This window comes from Rhinolophus sinicus, linkage group LG09, assembly GCF_036562045.2.
Source record: "Rhinolophus sinicus isolate RSC01 linkage group LG09, ASM3656204v1, whole genome shotgun sequence".
In the NCBI taxonomy this organism is placed as follows: domain Eukaryota; kingdom Metazoa; phylum Chordata; class Mammalia; order Chiroptera; family Rhinolophidae; genus Rhinolophus; species Rhinolophus sinicus.
Genome location: NC_133758.1, coordinates 9576101 through 9595091, shown reverse-complemented (window position 1 = coordinate 9595091; position 18991 = coordinate 9576101). Strand labels below are relative to the sequence as shown.

The 18991-nt window shown below is 39.0% G+C and overlaps 1 protein-coding gene across 1 annotated transcript; it reads left to right on the top strand.

Annotated features, from left to right (window-relative positions):
- Positions 1-312: 312 nt before the first annotated feature.
- SERPINB11 (serpin family B member 11) lies at positions 313-18543 on the top strand. Its single transcript, XM_019729365.2, has 8 exons — positions 313-797; positions 6509-6692; positions 7562-7621; positions 8651-8779; positions 10821-10938; positions 14499-14641; positions 15896-16051; positions 17655-18543. Exons 2-8 carry the CDS (start codon positions 6525-6527, stop codon positions 18057-18059), a joined length of 1179 nt encoding a protein of 392 aa, XP_019584924.2. The 5' UTR covers positions 313-797; positions 6509-6524; the 3' UTR covers positions 18060-18543.
- Positions 18544-18991: the final 448 nt, after the last annotated feature.

Below are 18991 nucleotides of genomic sequence, written 5' to 3'. Positions count from 1 at the left end.
CTGCATATAACGTGGCTAAGAATGGTCTTCGGGAAGCTAGGCTTGTCACAGAGGGCTGATTCTGGTGACTGCACGCCCCGCACAGTTTTTGTCTCCAGCGTTCATCCCTGCCTCTAATCTGTGATCTTTCTTACACAATCCTGAATCACGCCTCTCAACTCACTTTAGGTAGGGGTGGCTGGTAGCTTCTACCAAGCTTTTAAACTGAAACCACAGAACAACTCCTGTTGGAGCTCATTCTTTTGTACTTTTTATGGTACAGGAATTACCTGCCGTACCAGCAGATTGCTGAAGTGCCACATAAAAACGTGCTCCGTGCAGGGCTGCTCGGGAGATTCTGGAGTGAAGGTGCCTCAGGCCAGGAAGCTTCTATCACCGTCAGAGTCTTTCCTGTTGTGTAGCTTTGTGCTGTGCTGACACAGGCAATCCCTGGAATTCTGAATATGGCACTGTCGACTTGAAAGTGTTCTTTTTAGAACGACAGCTTATTTTCTTGACTGGAGGTGAAGCTCGTCCGTGTTTCCCCAGGAGCAGAGCTGGAGGAGGTTAAGCACTGGGAGCTTCTCCAGAAATCACTGGCCATCCTGAGAGTCCCTGGGACTCAAAGCAGCTCTGGGTGACATTTAGAGGAACTTCATTTCTGGGCTGTACTCACGCCAGCAGAGGTAGAGATGAATCACTAAGGACACAAATGGAAAGGGAGGGGCAGAAAGTAAAGGCTTTATATTTCCTCTTCAGGGACGCTGCTCCAATTTCACCTACCAAACTGCCCACTTCAGCACCAGAAAACAACAAAGGTAAAGAGAAGTTCCTCTGAACTTTGTGGTTTCAGCTGTAGTCAAAGGGGAACAGATAGGAGCTGTCAAATATGGCATTTGGGCAGGGGTGTAATGAGCCAAATGGGGAGGCAGCTTAATTTTCAATCAAGTGTGGCTTTTGCTGACAACTTATGAGTTCATTAACATGTCTGAGCATCATTGAGAGTGTGCATTTTCAAATCCTTGAGGCAGGCTGACTTGATTTCAAATCTCTGATTTGTTTAGCAAAATGAAACTCTGTTGATACTTTCTACTTACTTCCTACACCTTTTATTCGAAACAGATATTATCACGCATGGCTGTGGACTCTTGTGTGATGAAGGACTTCTTAGTTCCTTAGAAGTCTGAATGCCACTGGACTGGCCTTATTAAGAACTTTATGTGTTGGGAAGAACTCCTTTATTTTTCTGGAACTCAGTTTCTTATAGTTTTAAAATCAGTCTCTTTAGTAATATGTGTACTCTGTAAATGGGTGAAAAGCCTCACGATTTCTGTTTGTGCTAAGGGGTCATCATTCTGAAGTTCCTACTACATCTAAGAAATGAATTTATCCTGACGTTTACAAAGTTGAAGGGTAGAGAGGGAGGGTAAAAGAATAGCACTGATAAGGGAAGGGGAGGGAAGCACTAGTAAATTTAATCATGAGAAAAGGATCTTGTCTAATGGGTAAGAACCTACCCAGTCCGCGTGTTGGGTTGTAAGAACTTGGTGTCTTAGCCAAGGGGGCATACTTGTCTTAGCCTTGGCCTATGTCTTAGTCTTAGGAATGTATTTCCCTGCAAAGGACAGACCCAGGCCCTCTGTCCCCTTGTTATCCTTCACTGTCAATATCTCCTCCCAAGACAGGTACTCTCCTCACAGTTTCTGAAGAGAAACCTGCTTTCTCAGCCTAGAGGGGCTACAGCCTTGGGCATCCTTCTGTTTTTCCTTTTCTCCCCTGACAGCTTCCAAATGACACATCTCTTTTGCTAGGGAGGAATTTTTCTCCCCCTAAAAGCAGACAGAAAGGTACACTAAAGAAATTTTCTGCAATTCATTCCCTCCTTGGGGACTCAATTCGAAGTCCTTCTACTTCTAGGACCACTTCCAGCTTCCGCTCATCAGCCTTCTCCAGGTTCCAAGCATCTTTGGTGGGGCTCTATGTTCTATGTGCTTTGGAACTTCTGTCTTCCATGGGTTCCTCTTTCCCTAAACTGACTGGGTAACATTTAATTAGACTAGAAATTGTAAAATATATAGAATGTCAATTTCTCTAATACATATTGATTGCTGAGTGATTGTGTAAAACACTAATAATTTCACAGGTAAATTTTCCCTCCCCTCAAGGAGTGTTAAATCTAGTGAAGAAGACAAAATTATTCAAGAAGCTGTAAATTCATCCATATATACATGTGCACACAGTCACCCAAATGGAGAGGAAATTGTCACTCAAGTTTACTGCATAAAGTCAGTTGAATATAGGATTAATGCAGACGCTCTGTTGTGAAGGAACACTGCTAACAACTAGAAAGGTGGAATTTTGGAAAACAAATGGAGAAAGTTGACATCTTAAGTGCTAGGTTAATGATAGTTAAAACTCTGTCTTGCAAATAATCATGCCAAATACCAAAGTTCATGGATTAATTCTACTTGTGTATTCCCAATAATTTTTGAGAAAAACCTGCGCCTAAAGTTTTTCTTTCTGGTAATGCGAACAAATTGTTTGAAGAACTATATGATCTTACTGTGCAGTGAGGCAGATAATACCATATTTATTAATCGTTAACTGTCAGACTAAGCCTATTAATGTTTTTCCCCCCCAAGTTGTTTAATCTTTATTTATTTAAAATAGTTTTTTTTTTTTAATTTTTCAATTACAGTTGACATCCAATATTATTTTATATTAATTTCAGGCATACAGCATAATGGTTAAACATGTATATAATTGATGAAGTTATTCCCCCTAATAAGTCTAGTGCCCACCTGGCACTACACATATTTATTACAATATTATTGATTATATTCGCTATGCTGTACTTTTACATCCCCACGACTATTTTGTAACCACCAATTTGTACTTCTTAATTTTGTCACCTTTTTCACCCAGCCCCCTAATCTCCCTCCCATCTGGCAACCATGAGTTTGTTCTCTGTATCTATGAGTCTGTTTCTGTTTTGTTCATTTATTTTGTTCTTTAGATTCGACATATAAGTGAAATTATTTGGTATTTGTCTCTCTCTGTCTGACTTATTTCACGTAGCATAATACCCTCTAGGTCCAGCCATGTTGCCACACATGGTTAAGATTTCATTCCTTTTCTATGGCCGGGTAATAGTCCATGGTATATATATGTACCACCTCTTCTTTATCCAGTCGTCTATTGATGGGCACTTAGGTTGCTTCCATACCTTGGCTACTGTAAATAACTTTGCAATGAACATAGGGGTGCATATATCTTTTCAAATTAGTGTTTTGGATTTCTTCAGATAAATACCCAGAAGCGGAATTGTTGGGTCATAAGCAGTTCTATTTTTAAGTTTTTGAGGAACCAAGCCTATTAATGCTTTTTATCTTGGACAAACTTCTTAATTTTTCTGGTAGATGCCATTGTTATAAAATAGGGATAATAATCATAGTACAATAAAAACAAAATGATTTCATCTCAAATAAAAGCTTGTCTTAACAGTATATGGTGCCCAGTGGAAAGAGCATAGGCTTTGGAAGAGGTGGGCCTGTGTTCACATCATGGCCTGTTCACTTATAGCGTGTGAATTTGCCAGCTCTCACTGACTCATCTGCAAAACTGGGGTAACATTATCCATCCTGCAAGACTTACATTCTGAGTAATATGTATACAGTGTTTGGCACATACATGAACCCTGGGATTCAGCCATTTCCTTTACAAATAAATTCTCACGCAGGTGTTTAAGGGGGTGGGTAGGAGGATCCTCACCGCAGCACTGTTTGTGATGCTGTAGAGTTAGGAGGACATTTGGGTGTCTGCCACTGAGGAGTGGGTAGGCAAAATGTGGTGAAAGCACACAAACACGGTACTTAGTAGCAACAGATTATGTTTCCAGAGTAACATGGATAAACCTTCAAAACGTAGGTGGCAGGGAGACCCGACTCCTTCAAGAGCTGTCTACCGCTGTCTCTGATTTCTCCTCCGTGGGGCCATACAAGGCTGCCTATCTCCAGCCCCACCACCCACAACTTTTGGCCTCCTACTTCATGCTCTTGTAATACGACATTTCTCTTTCAGGTTTTTGACTCTCTGCTCATGCTCTTCCTTCTGTCAGTAATAATCTTTCTACATGTACATACCTGGATGACTCTTATGTCATTCTTTAAGAAGCAGCAGGAACATCACCTCCTCCAGGAAGTCTTCCTGTAGCTGTCAGGTTGGCTGTGTGTCTCTCCTCTGTGCTTCCACAGGATTCTGTGTACACCTGTGCAATACATAGTACTCATTGGATTGAAATTTCTTCCTTCATTTCTTCCTTCCACAGCTATTTAGTGAGTGGCTGGCTGGCCAGGGCTGTTCTAGATGCTGGAATAAAGCACAAAAAACCCAAGTCTTGCTTTAATGGAGGTTTGCTCTAGAGGGAGGAGGATCAGACAATAAATATATGTAGAGTATATAGCATACACTATAAGATATACAAATACTATTAATTTATATTTATATAAACACATGTATACATAATATATAAATACATGTCTATATAATAGGACAAATAAATAAAAATATGTATATATAATATATAGGGCAAATAGGTAAATATAAATTTATTTATATTTAGATAAAAAAACATCTATCTATATATAATATAGATAAACCAGGGCAATGATGGAGGATATTTGGAAGGATGTGGGCTGGTATTTCAAACAGAATGGTTAAAAAGCCTTCCTGGTGAGATGCTATCTAAGCAGAGAGATGAATGCACTATTTGGAAATCTTTGGGAAGAGCATCCCAGAAGAGGAATAGAAAGTGCAAAGGTCCTGAGGTGGATCTGCTTGTCATGTTGAGGGAACGCAGGAGGTGATGTGGCTGGACCAGAGTGCGCTGGTGGGAGGCAAGTCTGAGGGGCTGCAGGGGCCAGATCATGCAGGGCCTTGGTCACAGAATGGGCTTTGGCTCTTGTTCTGACAGAAAGGGAAGCCACTAGAGTTTTTGAGCAGAGGCCATAAACGGTTAGTATATGATGAACTGATATTTAAAAACCTCGCTTTATCTTGTCTAGAAAATATAATGGAGGAGGGTGAGCACTAAAGCAGAAAATGACGTAGGAGACTAGTTCACGCCTCCAGGCGAGGGATGATGATAACTTTGATCAGGGTGGTAATTGGAAAGGGTGAGAAATGGGCAGATGCTGAGTATTTCTGAAGAGAGAGAAAACAGGATTTCTGAGCAAGTGTTTAACAATGATCCCAAAGTTTTTGGCCAGAGGAAAAGGAAGAATGGAACTGCCGTTCACGGAGATGAAGAAGGCTGCTGGGGGAGGAGGCGGGAGAGAGGTTTAAGAAGTCAGGTGTCTGTTTTTGGACATGTTAAATTTGAGATACATGTTAGACACTCAAGTCTCTACTTGCTGAGCAGGCAGTTAGATCATGAATCTGGAATTCAGGAGCAACATAAATTTGGGAGCTAACAGCATATCAGTGACACTTAAAATGAGAAGTTGGATGAGATCACCTGTCTGAGTGTAAATAGAGAAGAGGCCTAAGATTTAAATCCTGATGTATTATGATGTACATAGGTCGAGAAGGTGAGAAAGGTCCTATGAAAGAGACTGAGAAGGAGTGGCCCAGTGAGGCAGGTGGTGAACCTGAGAGAATGGTGACCTGTAAGTTAAAGGAAGAAAGTGTTCGATGGCAGTGAAGGCTCCTGGAGAATGAACGCTCCCTGAGGGCAAGAACTGTGCACGATCATTTTTTGTATCTGTAGCTCTCTATAGCTATACCTCTCTATAGCTCTCAAGAAATGTTTGTGGAACAGAATAAAATGAGCTCTTCCTTCCTGACAAGCCACTGTCCTTAGATAACATATTTCAGCATCATCTTTTCTTCTCTCAGATTTTTTTCTTCCAGTGCTTCATTTTTTCACAGCCATCATGGCTGTGGCCCTGGGCTGAGGGCTTTGAGCACCTTCTTATGGCATGACCTGTCTGCTAGTATGGTCTTACTTTCGTGGAGCATACAGGAAATGAACAGAGATGGTTGCCCAAGGGTGCTTTATTGATTATCATCTCGTTGGTGCAAGAATGACGAGGATGGACGTGTTCTTCTTTGAGGCTGCGAAGGTGGGCAGCTTAGTGAGAAGTATCTCATTTGCCTGAACTTGTTAGCTTGAGAAATTTTCTGTATAAATTCCAGGATGAGGAGTGTCTGAAAGCAAGGAAATTCAGAGCACAAAGATCTAATTACTTCTGCTGTTTTGCTCCAGAACAATTACAAATCACTTTTAAATGCACACATGATAGCTTTGAACTATTGGCTGAAAGGAATAGTAAATCTTCTATTCATTAGAATCTAAAACTACTGTGAATTCCCCTCTCTAGCATTTACTAGTTTCTCAAAAATTTTGGTGAGTATATAAGTTTTCATGAAGCAGTGTGCTCAGGCTCTTTAATTCACGAAATGTAATAACTCTGTATATTATCTGTGCCTCGAAGTGATATTCTGAGATTTTTCCCTCTTTCGTTCTCAGGAGTGTTCCGCATAAAATGGATCCCCTCAGCACAGCAACTGTTGAATTTTGCCTTGATGTGTTCAAAGAGCTAAACAGTAACAACGTAGGAGATAACATCTTCTTTTCTCCTCTGAGTATGCTTTATGCTCTAAGTATGATTCTCCTTGGTGCTAGAGGAAACAGTGCAGAGCAGATGGAAAAGGTATGGAACGCACCAAAGATGTCCCCATAGCCTAGAAGTCTTACATGTGCTCTCTCTGTGTCAGCCAAATTACTTACATCTTTATACCAAGAAAACTCTGCCATCTTGTGAAAGAAGAACGCATTTTGGGCAAAATATTTCTTAAAAATAGATAATGGCTTAAATAATGCAATACATTAAAATAATGCAATACATTAAGTCTTAAAAATATTCATTAGTCCATTTGAATTTCATTAACAACTCTGGGTGGCAGGTAGCTATTTTTATTCCTATTTTACAGATGGGGAAACTGAGACTAAGAGAGAAAAGATAACTTTTCTGGTTACATAGGCTGATATACAGTGATTTTTCATATATATTTCCCTTATATTTTATTGATGGGGAAATCCTAGAAGAATGTCACTTATCAAGCCCCAGGATACTTGCACATATTGTTTCTTTCTTCCATATTTTGATGCACTTTTATGATTTTCTTGTGTTTAAAATAGGTATTGTGCTGGGAAGCCATGTAATGTTTTACATGGTCCTGGATGGGCTCTGTCTTAGTGAATAGAAGGGGAAGAACCGAAGAGCCTCACACATGACAGCTCAGTCCCAGGACCCTGACAGACAATGGTCCAGGGCACATCACTTAATCTCTCTTGGGCTCACTTTCCCTAACAGAAAATGGGGATAGTAGTATCTACTCATAAAGTTGTTGGGAGGGTTAAATAATATGTGTAAAGCTCAGGACTTGGAATATAATATCACTTATGTTAGCTACTACTATTGGTCATTATCTGAAATGGAAAAACAGGTACTTGTAACTGTAAAGCTTTAGAGACTGTAGGTCGCTTTTGATGCTAGTTGATCCTTCTTTCTTTTTCTAGGTGCTTCACTTTAATCATATTGCAGGATCATTAAAACCAGAATTTAAAGACCCAACTAAGGTAAGATAATATTCCTTCTGAGTTGGCAAATCCTCCTTCATGCAAGAGCACCAAGAAATAATGGTTGAGGAGTTGTGTGGCAGAGCCCCTCTTTGGGGGCTGGCAATGTCCCCCTCGGTCTCCTCCTTTGACCTTCCTGATAATTGCTACAGCCTAGAGAGTTTAACATAGTGATACTCACAGCAATACTGAAGCAGGGTGTTAGGTTTTTCAGACCCATGAGGGGACTGAGAAAGGACCCAGAGGCTTTGCCACATGATTGTACCACCTATTTCTAGTTCTTTCCAGTAGGAGGAATCCTTTCGGCATGAACATTATGCAGAATTCCCACACAACTGTGATGGCTTGAGCAATATAAAAATGCACGTGGATTCACAGACTATTTGCTTCACGGAACCCAACTGATTGTTAGGGGCGTCCAGCCCATAGTTGGGGAAACTTCCTTTAGGGAATACGTATAAGCATAACCGCTGTCAGGTCCATGAATTCAGGCGCGTCACAGCTGCGTGCTTAACCAGATTGCTCTGTGAGGGACACATGGGTAAGGTCAGTTCAGTGAAGAGCTTAAGTGTTGGGTTCAGTGGTTTGATTAAAAGTATTTGATTAAACAGAAAACAGAGATATTAAAAGGAGTGTGATAGAGAAATGACTCCGTAGGTAAAAAGGCAGCAAAAACGTGGATTATCACCCTGAATACCTGAGTGGGATCTCTTTATTTATGAAAACTTCTGCTTTTGAATTAAACCATTGAGGCTGACAAGTACATGTGTGACAAGTGCATTTTGCAATAGCTTACAATTCTGCACACAATCTGTAACCAGAATCGGAGTGCTCAGATTATTGTGCTAGAGGAAATTAGAGAAGGAAATGCTTTAAACTCTTCTGTTTTTTTAGTACTGTATTCACTGCCCTTTTCTTCAGAGGCAAATGCCTTGATCTCTAGTTATTGTTTTCACATTATTTATAACTCTCCAATGGCAAGAAATCAAGCAATTTAATACTCCATTTTTTTGTTTACTGGTGCTTCAGTGCGGCCAAACTGGAAGGATTCACTCACATTTCGGAGTCCTGCTCTCTCAAATCAACCAGCCACATGCTAACTATACTCTCAGCATTGCCAACAGACTCTATGGGACAAAGGAAATGACATTCCATCAGGTAAGTCCATCTGGAATGGTGGTCAACAGCTTTCTTGGCATCCTCTGAATTTCACCGTAAAATAAACGAAAAGTAAGAAGAGTTGTATGGCATTTGTCTTTAAGAGATTAAATTTGACCCGAGTTAGAGTTTCAATGAAATGGTTTGACCAAACTCCCAATTTAAAGTTGTGAAGTATCACATAAAAACTTTTCTTCTGCAAAATCACCAAAGTTGTTTAAGAACCAAGGCCAGGAATGAAGCACAAAACAAAGTAGGTAAGAATTATCCTGTATGGATCAGAAGAAGAACAAAATATGTTTCTCATCTCTTCAAAATTCCTTACTGGCAGATTATCAAGAGTTAGTGGAAAGGACCCTAGACTGGGGGCAAAGAGATCTAAGTTCTGTTCCCATTTAGATACATGACTTTGGACAAGTTACTTCTGTCTTTAAAATAAGAGGATTAGGCTAAGTATTTTTCAGACAGAAAATTCTAACACTATTTATATCATTTCCCAACAACATTGCAATATATCTAGTTTTATTGAGTGTTTACTATGTGCCAAAATTCTAATACATTATAGACATTTTCATATTACCCTTACGTAGTCCTAAAATATTGGTACAAAACTGCCATTCATTCTACAATTGTGAAGCAGATTCTGATAGATTCACATAGATAATTAAGTGGCAAAGCTTGGATTTGATCCCTGTCCAACGCCATCTTCCTGTTTTTCATTGCTACATTTTCCTGATGTGACTGAGGTGAAATGCTGGTTTCAGTGACATAGCTTTTGTTTCACTGGTGTTATGCCAGCCGGGTTACGCAGGATGCTGCCCTGAATTTAGTCTGCTGGTGCAGGCTGTGTCTTACATGTGACAAGTTTTTGATTGTCAGAATATTTGCAGCTTGGAGTAGCCCACCCTGGTAGTACAGATGTTTCAGAGGTGTTTCCTTCTACTGCCCTAGAAGCATATAGGGAATGTTTTAGGAAGAGTGCAGGCAGCGGTGGGGATTAACACTCGTGGTCCTTGGAGTTGGGATACTCTCATCCTTTTGACTCCCTAAAATAGTGATCTGGACATGATAGTAGATAAATGCTGATTTGGGATGATGACGATTGCATCTGTTTCTGAAGTGACAAGCTCCTCATTAGTATCATGAAAATTGTCATGATCTGTGTCATAAGGTATTATTACCCCAGGATTCTGTCTGGAAAAACTTCCTGTTGGACCCAGCTCAGGACAAGAATTATACAATGCCCAGATTCTACTTTTAGTTAAGCTTTCCATATGTTCCACACTGGATTTAGGCATAAAAGAACCCAGTTAAACAAATGGCAAGCCAGATCCCAGGCAGCCACTTTCATGCCTGTCATATTTCTAAGTCCTGTATCACCCTCTATCTTGATGGGGGGCACTGGGTCCTGCTCGACTCTGGAGGTATCGCCCCAAGGTCTCAAGAATGTTGCTTTTGATGTATGTTACTTTTACTTGGATAACATATGTGAATAAACTAGTGAATTCCTTAAGATATTTTTGTTCGTGTTTTACATGAAGTCAACTATCTATATTAGAGAATATTATTATTAATTTTATTTATGGTGTCCTATGAGGAGCTTGAAATATACCTAACCTTCTGTTAGACCTCAAACAAGCAAATAACTTACTCACCCTCGTCTTCAGTTTTCCAGTCTGGAATGTTAGAGCAGTAACTCCCGTTTTTCTGCTTTGAAGAGGAAAGAGTAGGGATAGAGTGAATAGGTAAGTGCTGTACTGCAGTTTGTCATTTTGCTTTGAACGTTTTAAAACTAAGAATGCCCATGATATAACAGAAGTAAGAACCAAACATTTTTGAACATTTTTTGGGGAAATCTCTTTGATCTGGTTAAATGTCTTTGTTTTATTGTAAGAATACGTATATATGGATTCTCCTTCCTTTCAGACATATATACATGAGCGGCTTTTCTTGAGCGTTATTATTTTAGAATATATTGAGCTGTAGATTTTTGTTTTCCTTACATTATTTTTGTGTTGTGCCATTGTCCTTTCTTTTACAGAAATATTTAAGCTGTTCTGAGAAATTGTATCAAACCAGGCTGCAAGCGGTTGATTTTGAACGGTCTACGGAAGAAACGAGGCAAGCTATCAATGCTTGGGTTGAAAATAAAACTCATGGTGAGGCTTTGTCACTTTATTCCTGCTGTGTTGATAACCTCCCTGAGTCAGTGCAAATGAGGAAGCTGGGTGAGGTGCAGAAACTGACATAGGCAGACCAACAATGGAGGAAATGGGGGGGGGGGGATATTTTGGAATATCTCTTACAAGCATTTGTCCTAACTGATCTAGCCAAGTGACTGAGAATGAGAAAAGCACCATTGCGACCTTATAGAAGTATTGTCCTACATTCTCAGTTAAGTTTAACTACATTTAAGTCTACCTTTCACAATTTAAAAATAAACCCTATATATTGTTAATATTTCTTTTTAAAAATGGAACATTAAGTATTGATACCTAAGATGTGCTCATTTCTTAAAAAAAATCTAGTTAAGGAAAAAGTTAAGGAAGTAAAAGAATAATATAATGAATCCTTATTTACTCGTCACTCAGCTGCAATATTTATTACTTAGGGCTAATATTATTTGTGTATACCCATGCCTTTTTCCCACCACCTCTTCCAGATGATTTTGGAGCTAATCTCAGATATCACATCATTTTTTTTTTCTGTATATGTTTTAGTTTGTTTCTCTCAAAAATACAGGTTTTTTAAAAATATGACCACTACACCATTTTTATACCTAGAAAATTTCAAATAATCATTAATATTAACAAACATTCAGTGAGCTTTCATATTCCCTCTATTGCCTCTTATTTTGTTTGGATCAGGACCCAAATAACATTGGTACATTGCAATTGGTTAATATGCTCCTTAAATCTTGAGTTTTAAAATAAACTTTTTTGATTGAAATATACATACTTATAGAGAAGTTTATATATTGTATATTAGTGAACATCCCAAATTATCCATTCACTGGATAATTCATCCAGTGAATTATCCCAAAGCAGGAATGACCATAAAGACGAATACCTTCTTGTACCATCACCCAGGTCAGGAAAATAAAACATTGATTATTGGGAAAATCACTCCAAGGCCTCTCTTATGTCTCCCGCCAGAAACTAACCCACCCCATTCCCAGACCGTAAGACTTCTCTGACTTCTATTGCTATGTATTAATTCTGCCCATTTTTAAGTTTCATGTAATTGGAATTGATGATTATTGCTTAGGTCCATTATTTCATTCGGGGTTCTAAAGTTGCGGTATTCCAATTCTTGCATTCCTTCTTTATTTATACACTGGAATATTTCTATATGAGAAACTTCCTCCTCATAACATATTTGGTTCAATTCAATACTGTATTGAAAAATAAATGTTTTCCCCACTCTAGCATTCTCCAAAGTAGCCAATGCGTTTTATTTTTAATGTTATCATTATGAATTCATACAGGTAAACATCTTTGAAATATTTCAATCTGTCAAAGCCCACATTGTCCCCTTTAGTTCAGGGACACATCTTCATATTGGCTCCTGAGTCCCCATAGAATACGATGGCTCCCTTGCTTTCTGATTTGACCAGGTGTTCCAGGCTCCCATTGTTCATGTCCTGTCCCTGATCTTGACTTACCTGCTTCTCCAAGGAACCCTGGATCCTTTCAGTGAGAAATGATATTTAGAGACAATAATCTGGGTATAAGAGTGCTGATGGCTACTGGTTTCATCCTTGTTTCTAGGCCTTCCCAGGGGACATAACTAGGAAATGCGTATATTTAGGTGAAACATATTTAGAAATTTTAATTTCTTACTAATATTACCAATTCAAATTCAGATTCACAGGATTTTTACTTAATAGCCCCTTGCCCCTTTTACATGTATGTCTCTTTTGCCTCATCTTAAAAATTCCAGTTTTCAGTGTCACCAATATTATTGCACAATGACTTCATTCAACCATATATACAGTCTCAAAATAACAACACTAATAGAACAACCAACAATAGTAGCTTAAGATCTTTTTTGAAGTTCTTTTTGTTCCGAGGGCATACCCCACTAGACACATAAAGTCAAATTACCGTTTTGAAATAATCCCTTTCTGTGTGGTTGTGCCACCAACATTGTATCATTAATTTCTGAAGTCTTGGAATATAGATAATTATATTCCCTGATATGTGAGAGAATCAAGTTTATTAAATAACAAATTAAAATTAGGGTGAAATAACAACAAAACATGAAATTAGAGCTAATTGTATTTATGAAGAGCATGTTAGTAATATAAGTTAGTAATAGAAGATAAATACTTCTCTGAATATAAATACCATGTTTTCTAACATATTTGTATCTAATATCACTTAACTATTGAGCTCTCAATAGTATCTTGTTGACTGACAGCCTGGTGCATGTTGTTCAAGTTTAAAAATAGGTGACCAGATTAAAATATATATATATATTCAATTCTAAGTTAGAAAATGCTTGGAAAGGTCTACTCATTTTTCAGATCTGTTAATTTATTTAGAATAGCAGAAGAAAATGTGTTTTATCTCTTTGCCAACTCTGACCCACTGCTAATGGCTGCCTGGGAACTCGGTGTTGAGAAAGAGTCTGAGGCTTAAACTAAATTTACCTGGAAAGGCCCACAAGTGAGTCAGTAGGATGTTAACTCCAGGATGGTAAGGAGTTTCGTCTGTTCAGTTTAGTGTTCGAACCTCAGTTTAGTGTTCGAGCCTCAGTTTAGTGCTGCAGCACCTAGAACAGTGCCTGGATCACAGAAGTCTCTTAAAATAGTTTTAACATAAATGAATAGATTGACTGGTGTTGTCTGCCATGCATGTGTGTGCATTAGGGACCCACATGCTGTATATTTATTTAAAATATTAGTTTTATTTAATCCTTCATTTATATATTTATTTACCCATTTATTCAAAGTATGTGGGTGGGGCACTTAATGTTAGCTATTGTTATCACATACTAGGTATTGTGTTAGGCCCAGAAATTCAATGAAAATTAAAACTCTCATCAAGTTGAGAGCCCGATGTTCCAGATTTCCTCATGTTGCACATTGTATGACAGATTACATTCCAAAAAACGTTTTCATAAATTGCAATGAACCCAAATGCACCGAGAAGGATCCATGTTCAATTTTGATCAGTATGAAACAAGTAACTGCTGGGATATTTTTTAAATCTTGATTTTCAGATACATATTTAGTTCAAGTATTGGTATTTCCTTATGATACAGTAATGTTAGTAGTACATTGAAAGAATGAACGAATCTTTTGAATACTTAACATATTTGTGTGGTGAGGTGCTGGTAAGTATTAAAGCCTGATAAATATTAAAGGGAAGCCATAAGAAATTATTAAAGAACTTTCTAAACAAGCAGTGATGTATAAGAAAACATTGGCTATAACTAGCTAATGAGACAAATTGATCCATAGTGAATATGCTAGCTACACCTTGGATGCCATCTTTTGATTAGAAATAACAAAGCATAAAAAGTTTTTGAAACAAACTTCATATGACAAGGACAGACTTTATGGCTAAGAGATAAAAGATTTCTTCTGGAATCTAGAATGTACAATTAGCCTTAAAAAGAAATGGTTCCAAATTTCTTGTGACTATTCAACTGTTTATCATCAATAAGTTCAAATCCAAAAACATTACCTACTATTGTTATTTATTTTTACAAGGAAAAATCACAAACCTCTTTGGAGAGGGCACTATTGACCCTTCCTGTGTAATGGTCCTGGTGAATGCCATCTATTTCAAAGGACAATGGCAAAATAAATTTCAGGAACGAGAGACGATTAAAACCCCGTTTCAGCTACGTGAGGTACGTATTTCATTTTCAGATCGATGATAAAGTTTTGAGAATGCAGTACTTGTTTAAGGACAATTTGGAAAGTATTAGTGAAAATACAGGTCTAGGTTTCCACAGGTTCCTTTAATTGTATTTTCTATGAATTTTATTTTTATTTTTCCTTATGAAGTGAGAGTAACCTTTCTCCCTAGGCACCTAAGTGGAGGCTTCAGACACTGGAGTGCCCTGGAAGAGAAGAAAGCCTGTTCCTTTCTTACTGTTCTCCTGTGTGTGCATTTTCCCCATAAATACTCTGGTTCTTTCCTCTAGCAGCACAATGAAACAATTATTCTTCCCCTACATAGTCTCTAATTGAAATAAAAAAGGAAATGATCCTATGATATCATTTTCCCACATAATTCATTTTACCTGGAATCCCTGGCTTTGTTTTGGCAAACAGATATATAAGGTCTGACAATTAAGTTCACGAACTCATCCTAGAAAAAGTGCTACATACCTCACTGCTGAATATCACTATGGTCACCTTCAAAGTACTCCCCTTGGGAAGCTATGCACCGATGCCAGCGCCTAGTCCATCCTTCAAAGCAATTTTGGAACTCTCTCTGGAATGGCCATCAGAGCTGTCATCGTATTACCCTTGATGTTCTGAATGTCATCAAAATGTCTCCCTTTCAATATTTCCTTTATCTTCAGGCAAAGAAAGAAGTCACCGGAGGCCAGATCAGGTGAGAAGGGAGGGTGTTCCAATACAGTTATTTATCTACTGCCTAAAAACTCCCTCACAGACAGTGCTGTGTGTGCTGGTGCATTGTCGTGATGCAAGAGCCATGAATGGTTGGTGAAAAGTTCAGGTCATTTAACTTTCACGCCGCCTTTCCAGCACTTCCAAATGGTAAACTTGGTAACTGTTTGTCCAGTTGGTACAAATTCATAATGAATAATCCCCCTGATCTCAAAAAAGGTTAACAACATCGTTGCAACAAGTTCGCAATTTTAATTGTCAGACCTTGTATTATTGTTTTTTATTACTATGCATACTATTTGAATTATGTAAGCTCTAACAAGGATTTATTTTGAAATTTAAAAAAATCACAATCTTTGCAAAGGAAAGTAATAATAGGTGTATTTTGTAGTTTATATTTTACCCAGGCCTTTAGAGTGTAAATGCAGATATTTACCATCTGCAAGAAAATCAGTATACATGTATGTGCATACACACATGTAAGTGCCATCTATTTACAATCTTTTTTTTTAAAAAAAAAACAGGGTAAAAGTGTAATTGTGGAAATGATGTATCAAACCGGAACATTCAAACTGGCCTTCATAAAGGAGCCTCAGATGCAAGTTCTTGAGCTGCCCTATGTTAACAAGAAACTAAGCATGATTATTCTGCTTCCAGTAGGCACGGCTACTCTTGAACAGGTAACGCTACAAGACTGCTAACATGCAGTGGAAGTATGCGTGCATGTGCGCGCACACACACATGCTCCCCCCACATGCATGTATCCCATGATGTCAGGACAGCCGGTCACTAATTCAATCCTGCTCCAGGTTAAGGGGTTTTGCCCCAGGGGGCTGTGAGAGGAAAGGAGGAACACCTGGTTCCTGTCTTCAGGGTTATGTATTTTTAGAGAGAACAATCTATTCCTACATAGAATCAGCCAAAGTGCCATATTGTACAAATATACACACGCATTGGTCCTTTGACACTTGGGAAAAACATCTTTGTATAGTAAGGAAACTGTAAAGCCGGTTGGGCTCCCAGTCTACAGAAATCTGATGAGGCCATCTTCTTTTCAGGAGGAGTACTGCTGGTCCAAAAGTGACATGCTTTCGTGGGCTAGCCACCATTTTCAGTGTCCTGGTTTTTTGGCGAAATCAGTGCCACAGCCACAGAGAAGAGGTCATGGTGGTGGCGGGGCTTTGGGTCTAACCCTCTCTTCTTGGCTGCAGTCACAACTGCCTAGCACAGAGCAGACCAGCCACTGGTATGGAGGGACCTCTCCTTCTCCCCTCTCTTGCTGGGACCATCCAGAGCTCTGCAAGGGTGACAGTTTCTTAGACCAGCTGAGCTTCCAGGGTCTCGTGGATGTTGACATACACACATGGATGTTGTTCTAACCAGAGCAGAGAGCGTGTGCAAATGTGTTAGAAGCATGGGGCAGTGAGATGGGGCTGTGTCATAGAGTCATGGCAACTTTGATTAGGGCTGACAAGGACGAAAGGGAAAGATACTTAGGAAGAGAAACTGCCTTTATAGTTCGTGTCTGCTTTTATATTGTCAGGGTGGTGAGAAGGGGACAGAAAAGTTTTCAGCTCTTGTAGCAGAAGAATGATGTGGCTTGACACGTCGGTTTGGAGCTGTGGGGAGGCTTGTCGAGAGTTTCACATGCTCAAGGGCGGAAGTCTGAAGAGTTTACAAAAACGTATAGAACTGGCTGGCGAGTGAGAAGTGAGGGTTGGGAGGCCATTTGGGAAATTTGAGTACAGATGGGGGCGTTGAATTCAGGGCTTTTAGACTTCAGCTTCAGGAGTACAGACAGGAGGGGATTAAAACAGAGTGGAACAAAGGGATCCTGGCATCATGGGAGCCAAAGGAGAAATAAGTCCACCAAGGAGGGCGCCAGTAAATGTCTCAGATATGAGAACCAAGAAGAAATGGGTGAGTTCATCCAGGCAACGGGAACATAATGACTGTGGAGGCAATAGAGGGAATTTAGGTGAAGCTTACACGCTGAGGAAATTAGGCAAAAGAGTGTAGGATACACAATGGAGAAGTTTAATTATGAAATATCCATGAGAAGTAGACAATAGAAAGGGGAAGATGTGGTTGAATGCAAGATTTATTTATTTATTTATTTATTTATTTATTTATTTATTTAAGGTATAACTTGAGAATAATTTAAAGGTAGAAAAGAACTCGGTGAAATTGAGTCACTTGCCCCAAGAATTATAAAACAAACAACATTTAATGCAGAGGTCGTGTGTTTGGTTCATGTGGGCTCATCTGTGTTTTGTCTTTTAGGTAGAGAAGCAGTTGAACGTGAAGACGTTTTATGAGTGGACCAGCACTTCCAACATGATGGAAAGGGATGTTGAAGTCCATATGCCCCGATTCAAACTGGAAATCAAGTATGAGCTGAATTCCCTGCTGAAATCCCTTGGGATGACAGATATCTTCAACCTGATCAAAGCTGACCTTTCTGGAATATCCCCAGCCAAGGGCTTGTATTTATCAAAGGTCATCCACAAGTCTTATGTGGATGTCAATGAAGAAGGCACTGAGGCAGCAGTAGCCACTGGGGACAACCTTGCCGTAAAAAGACTCCCCATTCGGGCTCAGTTCATGGCGAACCACCCCTTTCTGTTCTTCATAAGGCACATTGACACCAACACCATCCTCTTCTGTGGCAAGCTCTCCTCTCCCTGAGCAAATAGGGTTGAGCAAGGCTCAGAGTCAAAGGGGAGCTGCAGGGACAAACCCGTGACTAAGAGCAGTTCATACCTCACACATCTCTGTCTCAGTTTGCTTGTCTGCAAAATGGATCTAGGATCTCTCCCAACTTATTCCATGAGTTAGTGAACACCAAGATTATGGTAATCATGGAAAAAGGTATATCTACAAAAAAAAAAAAAGCTTTTTCTGGCTGTCTTATCTTTGGGACCTCATTGGAGTGTTGTCTGGGTGACGTGATTAAGTCATTGAGAAACATTTTAAAGAATTACATTTTCTTGACTTGTCTGTATCAGCGAGCTCTTGAATAAGTGATTGCTCTACCTTTACAAAACGAATTTAAGGGCTTCAGCTTTGTTAGGATTTTAAAATATAATTTTCTTTGCATGTGTAAATATAACATCATGTATTTTAGTTCAAAATTCTATATTGACTGTAATAAATTCATGACATTTCTTAAGTTCTTTGAAGACTTGTAATATTTGGCAGCAATTAAATGACCTATGAAAGGAGACTTTGAATAAGAAGAACTTTAATCCAGTGAACATTTTAGTGGAATTTTTGGCCAAATTTTTGTCAGATCCCAAATTGAGCAAATTGAACAATAAATCCTCTTTACCTTCCTCCCTCTTTCCCTCTTTTCTTCCCTCCCTCCCTCTCTCTTTCCCTTCCTTCCCTCTTTCTTTTCATCCTTCCTTCTTTCTTTCCCATAATGCACTGAGCAAAAGTTTGGAATAGTAAGACAGAAATCAGAAGATTTTTATTTAAAAATATTAAAATAAAATAAAATTTAAAAAAGTCTCATTTTCTACCCAAGAAAACTATCAAGTAGTAGTCAGGTAATAGTGGCCATAATACATTTACTGCTTCCTCAGTGCCCTCTCACGGAATGCTTTCTTCCCGAACTC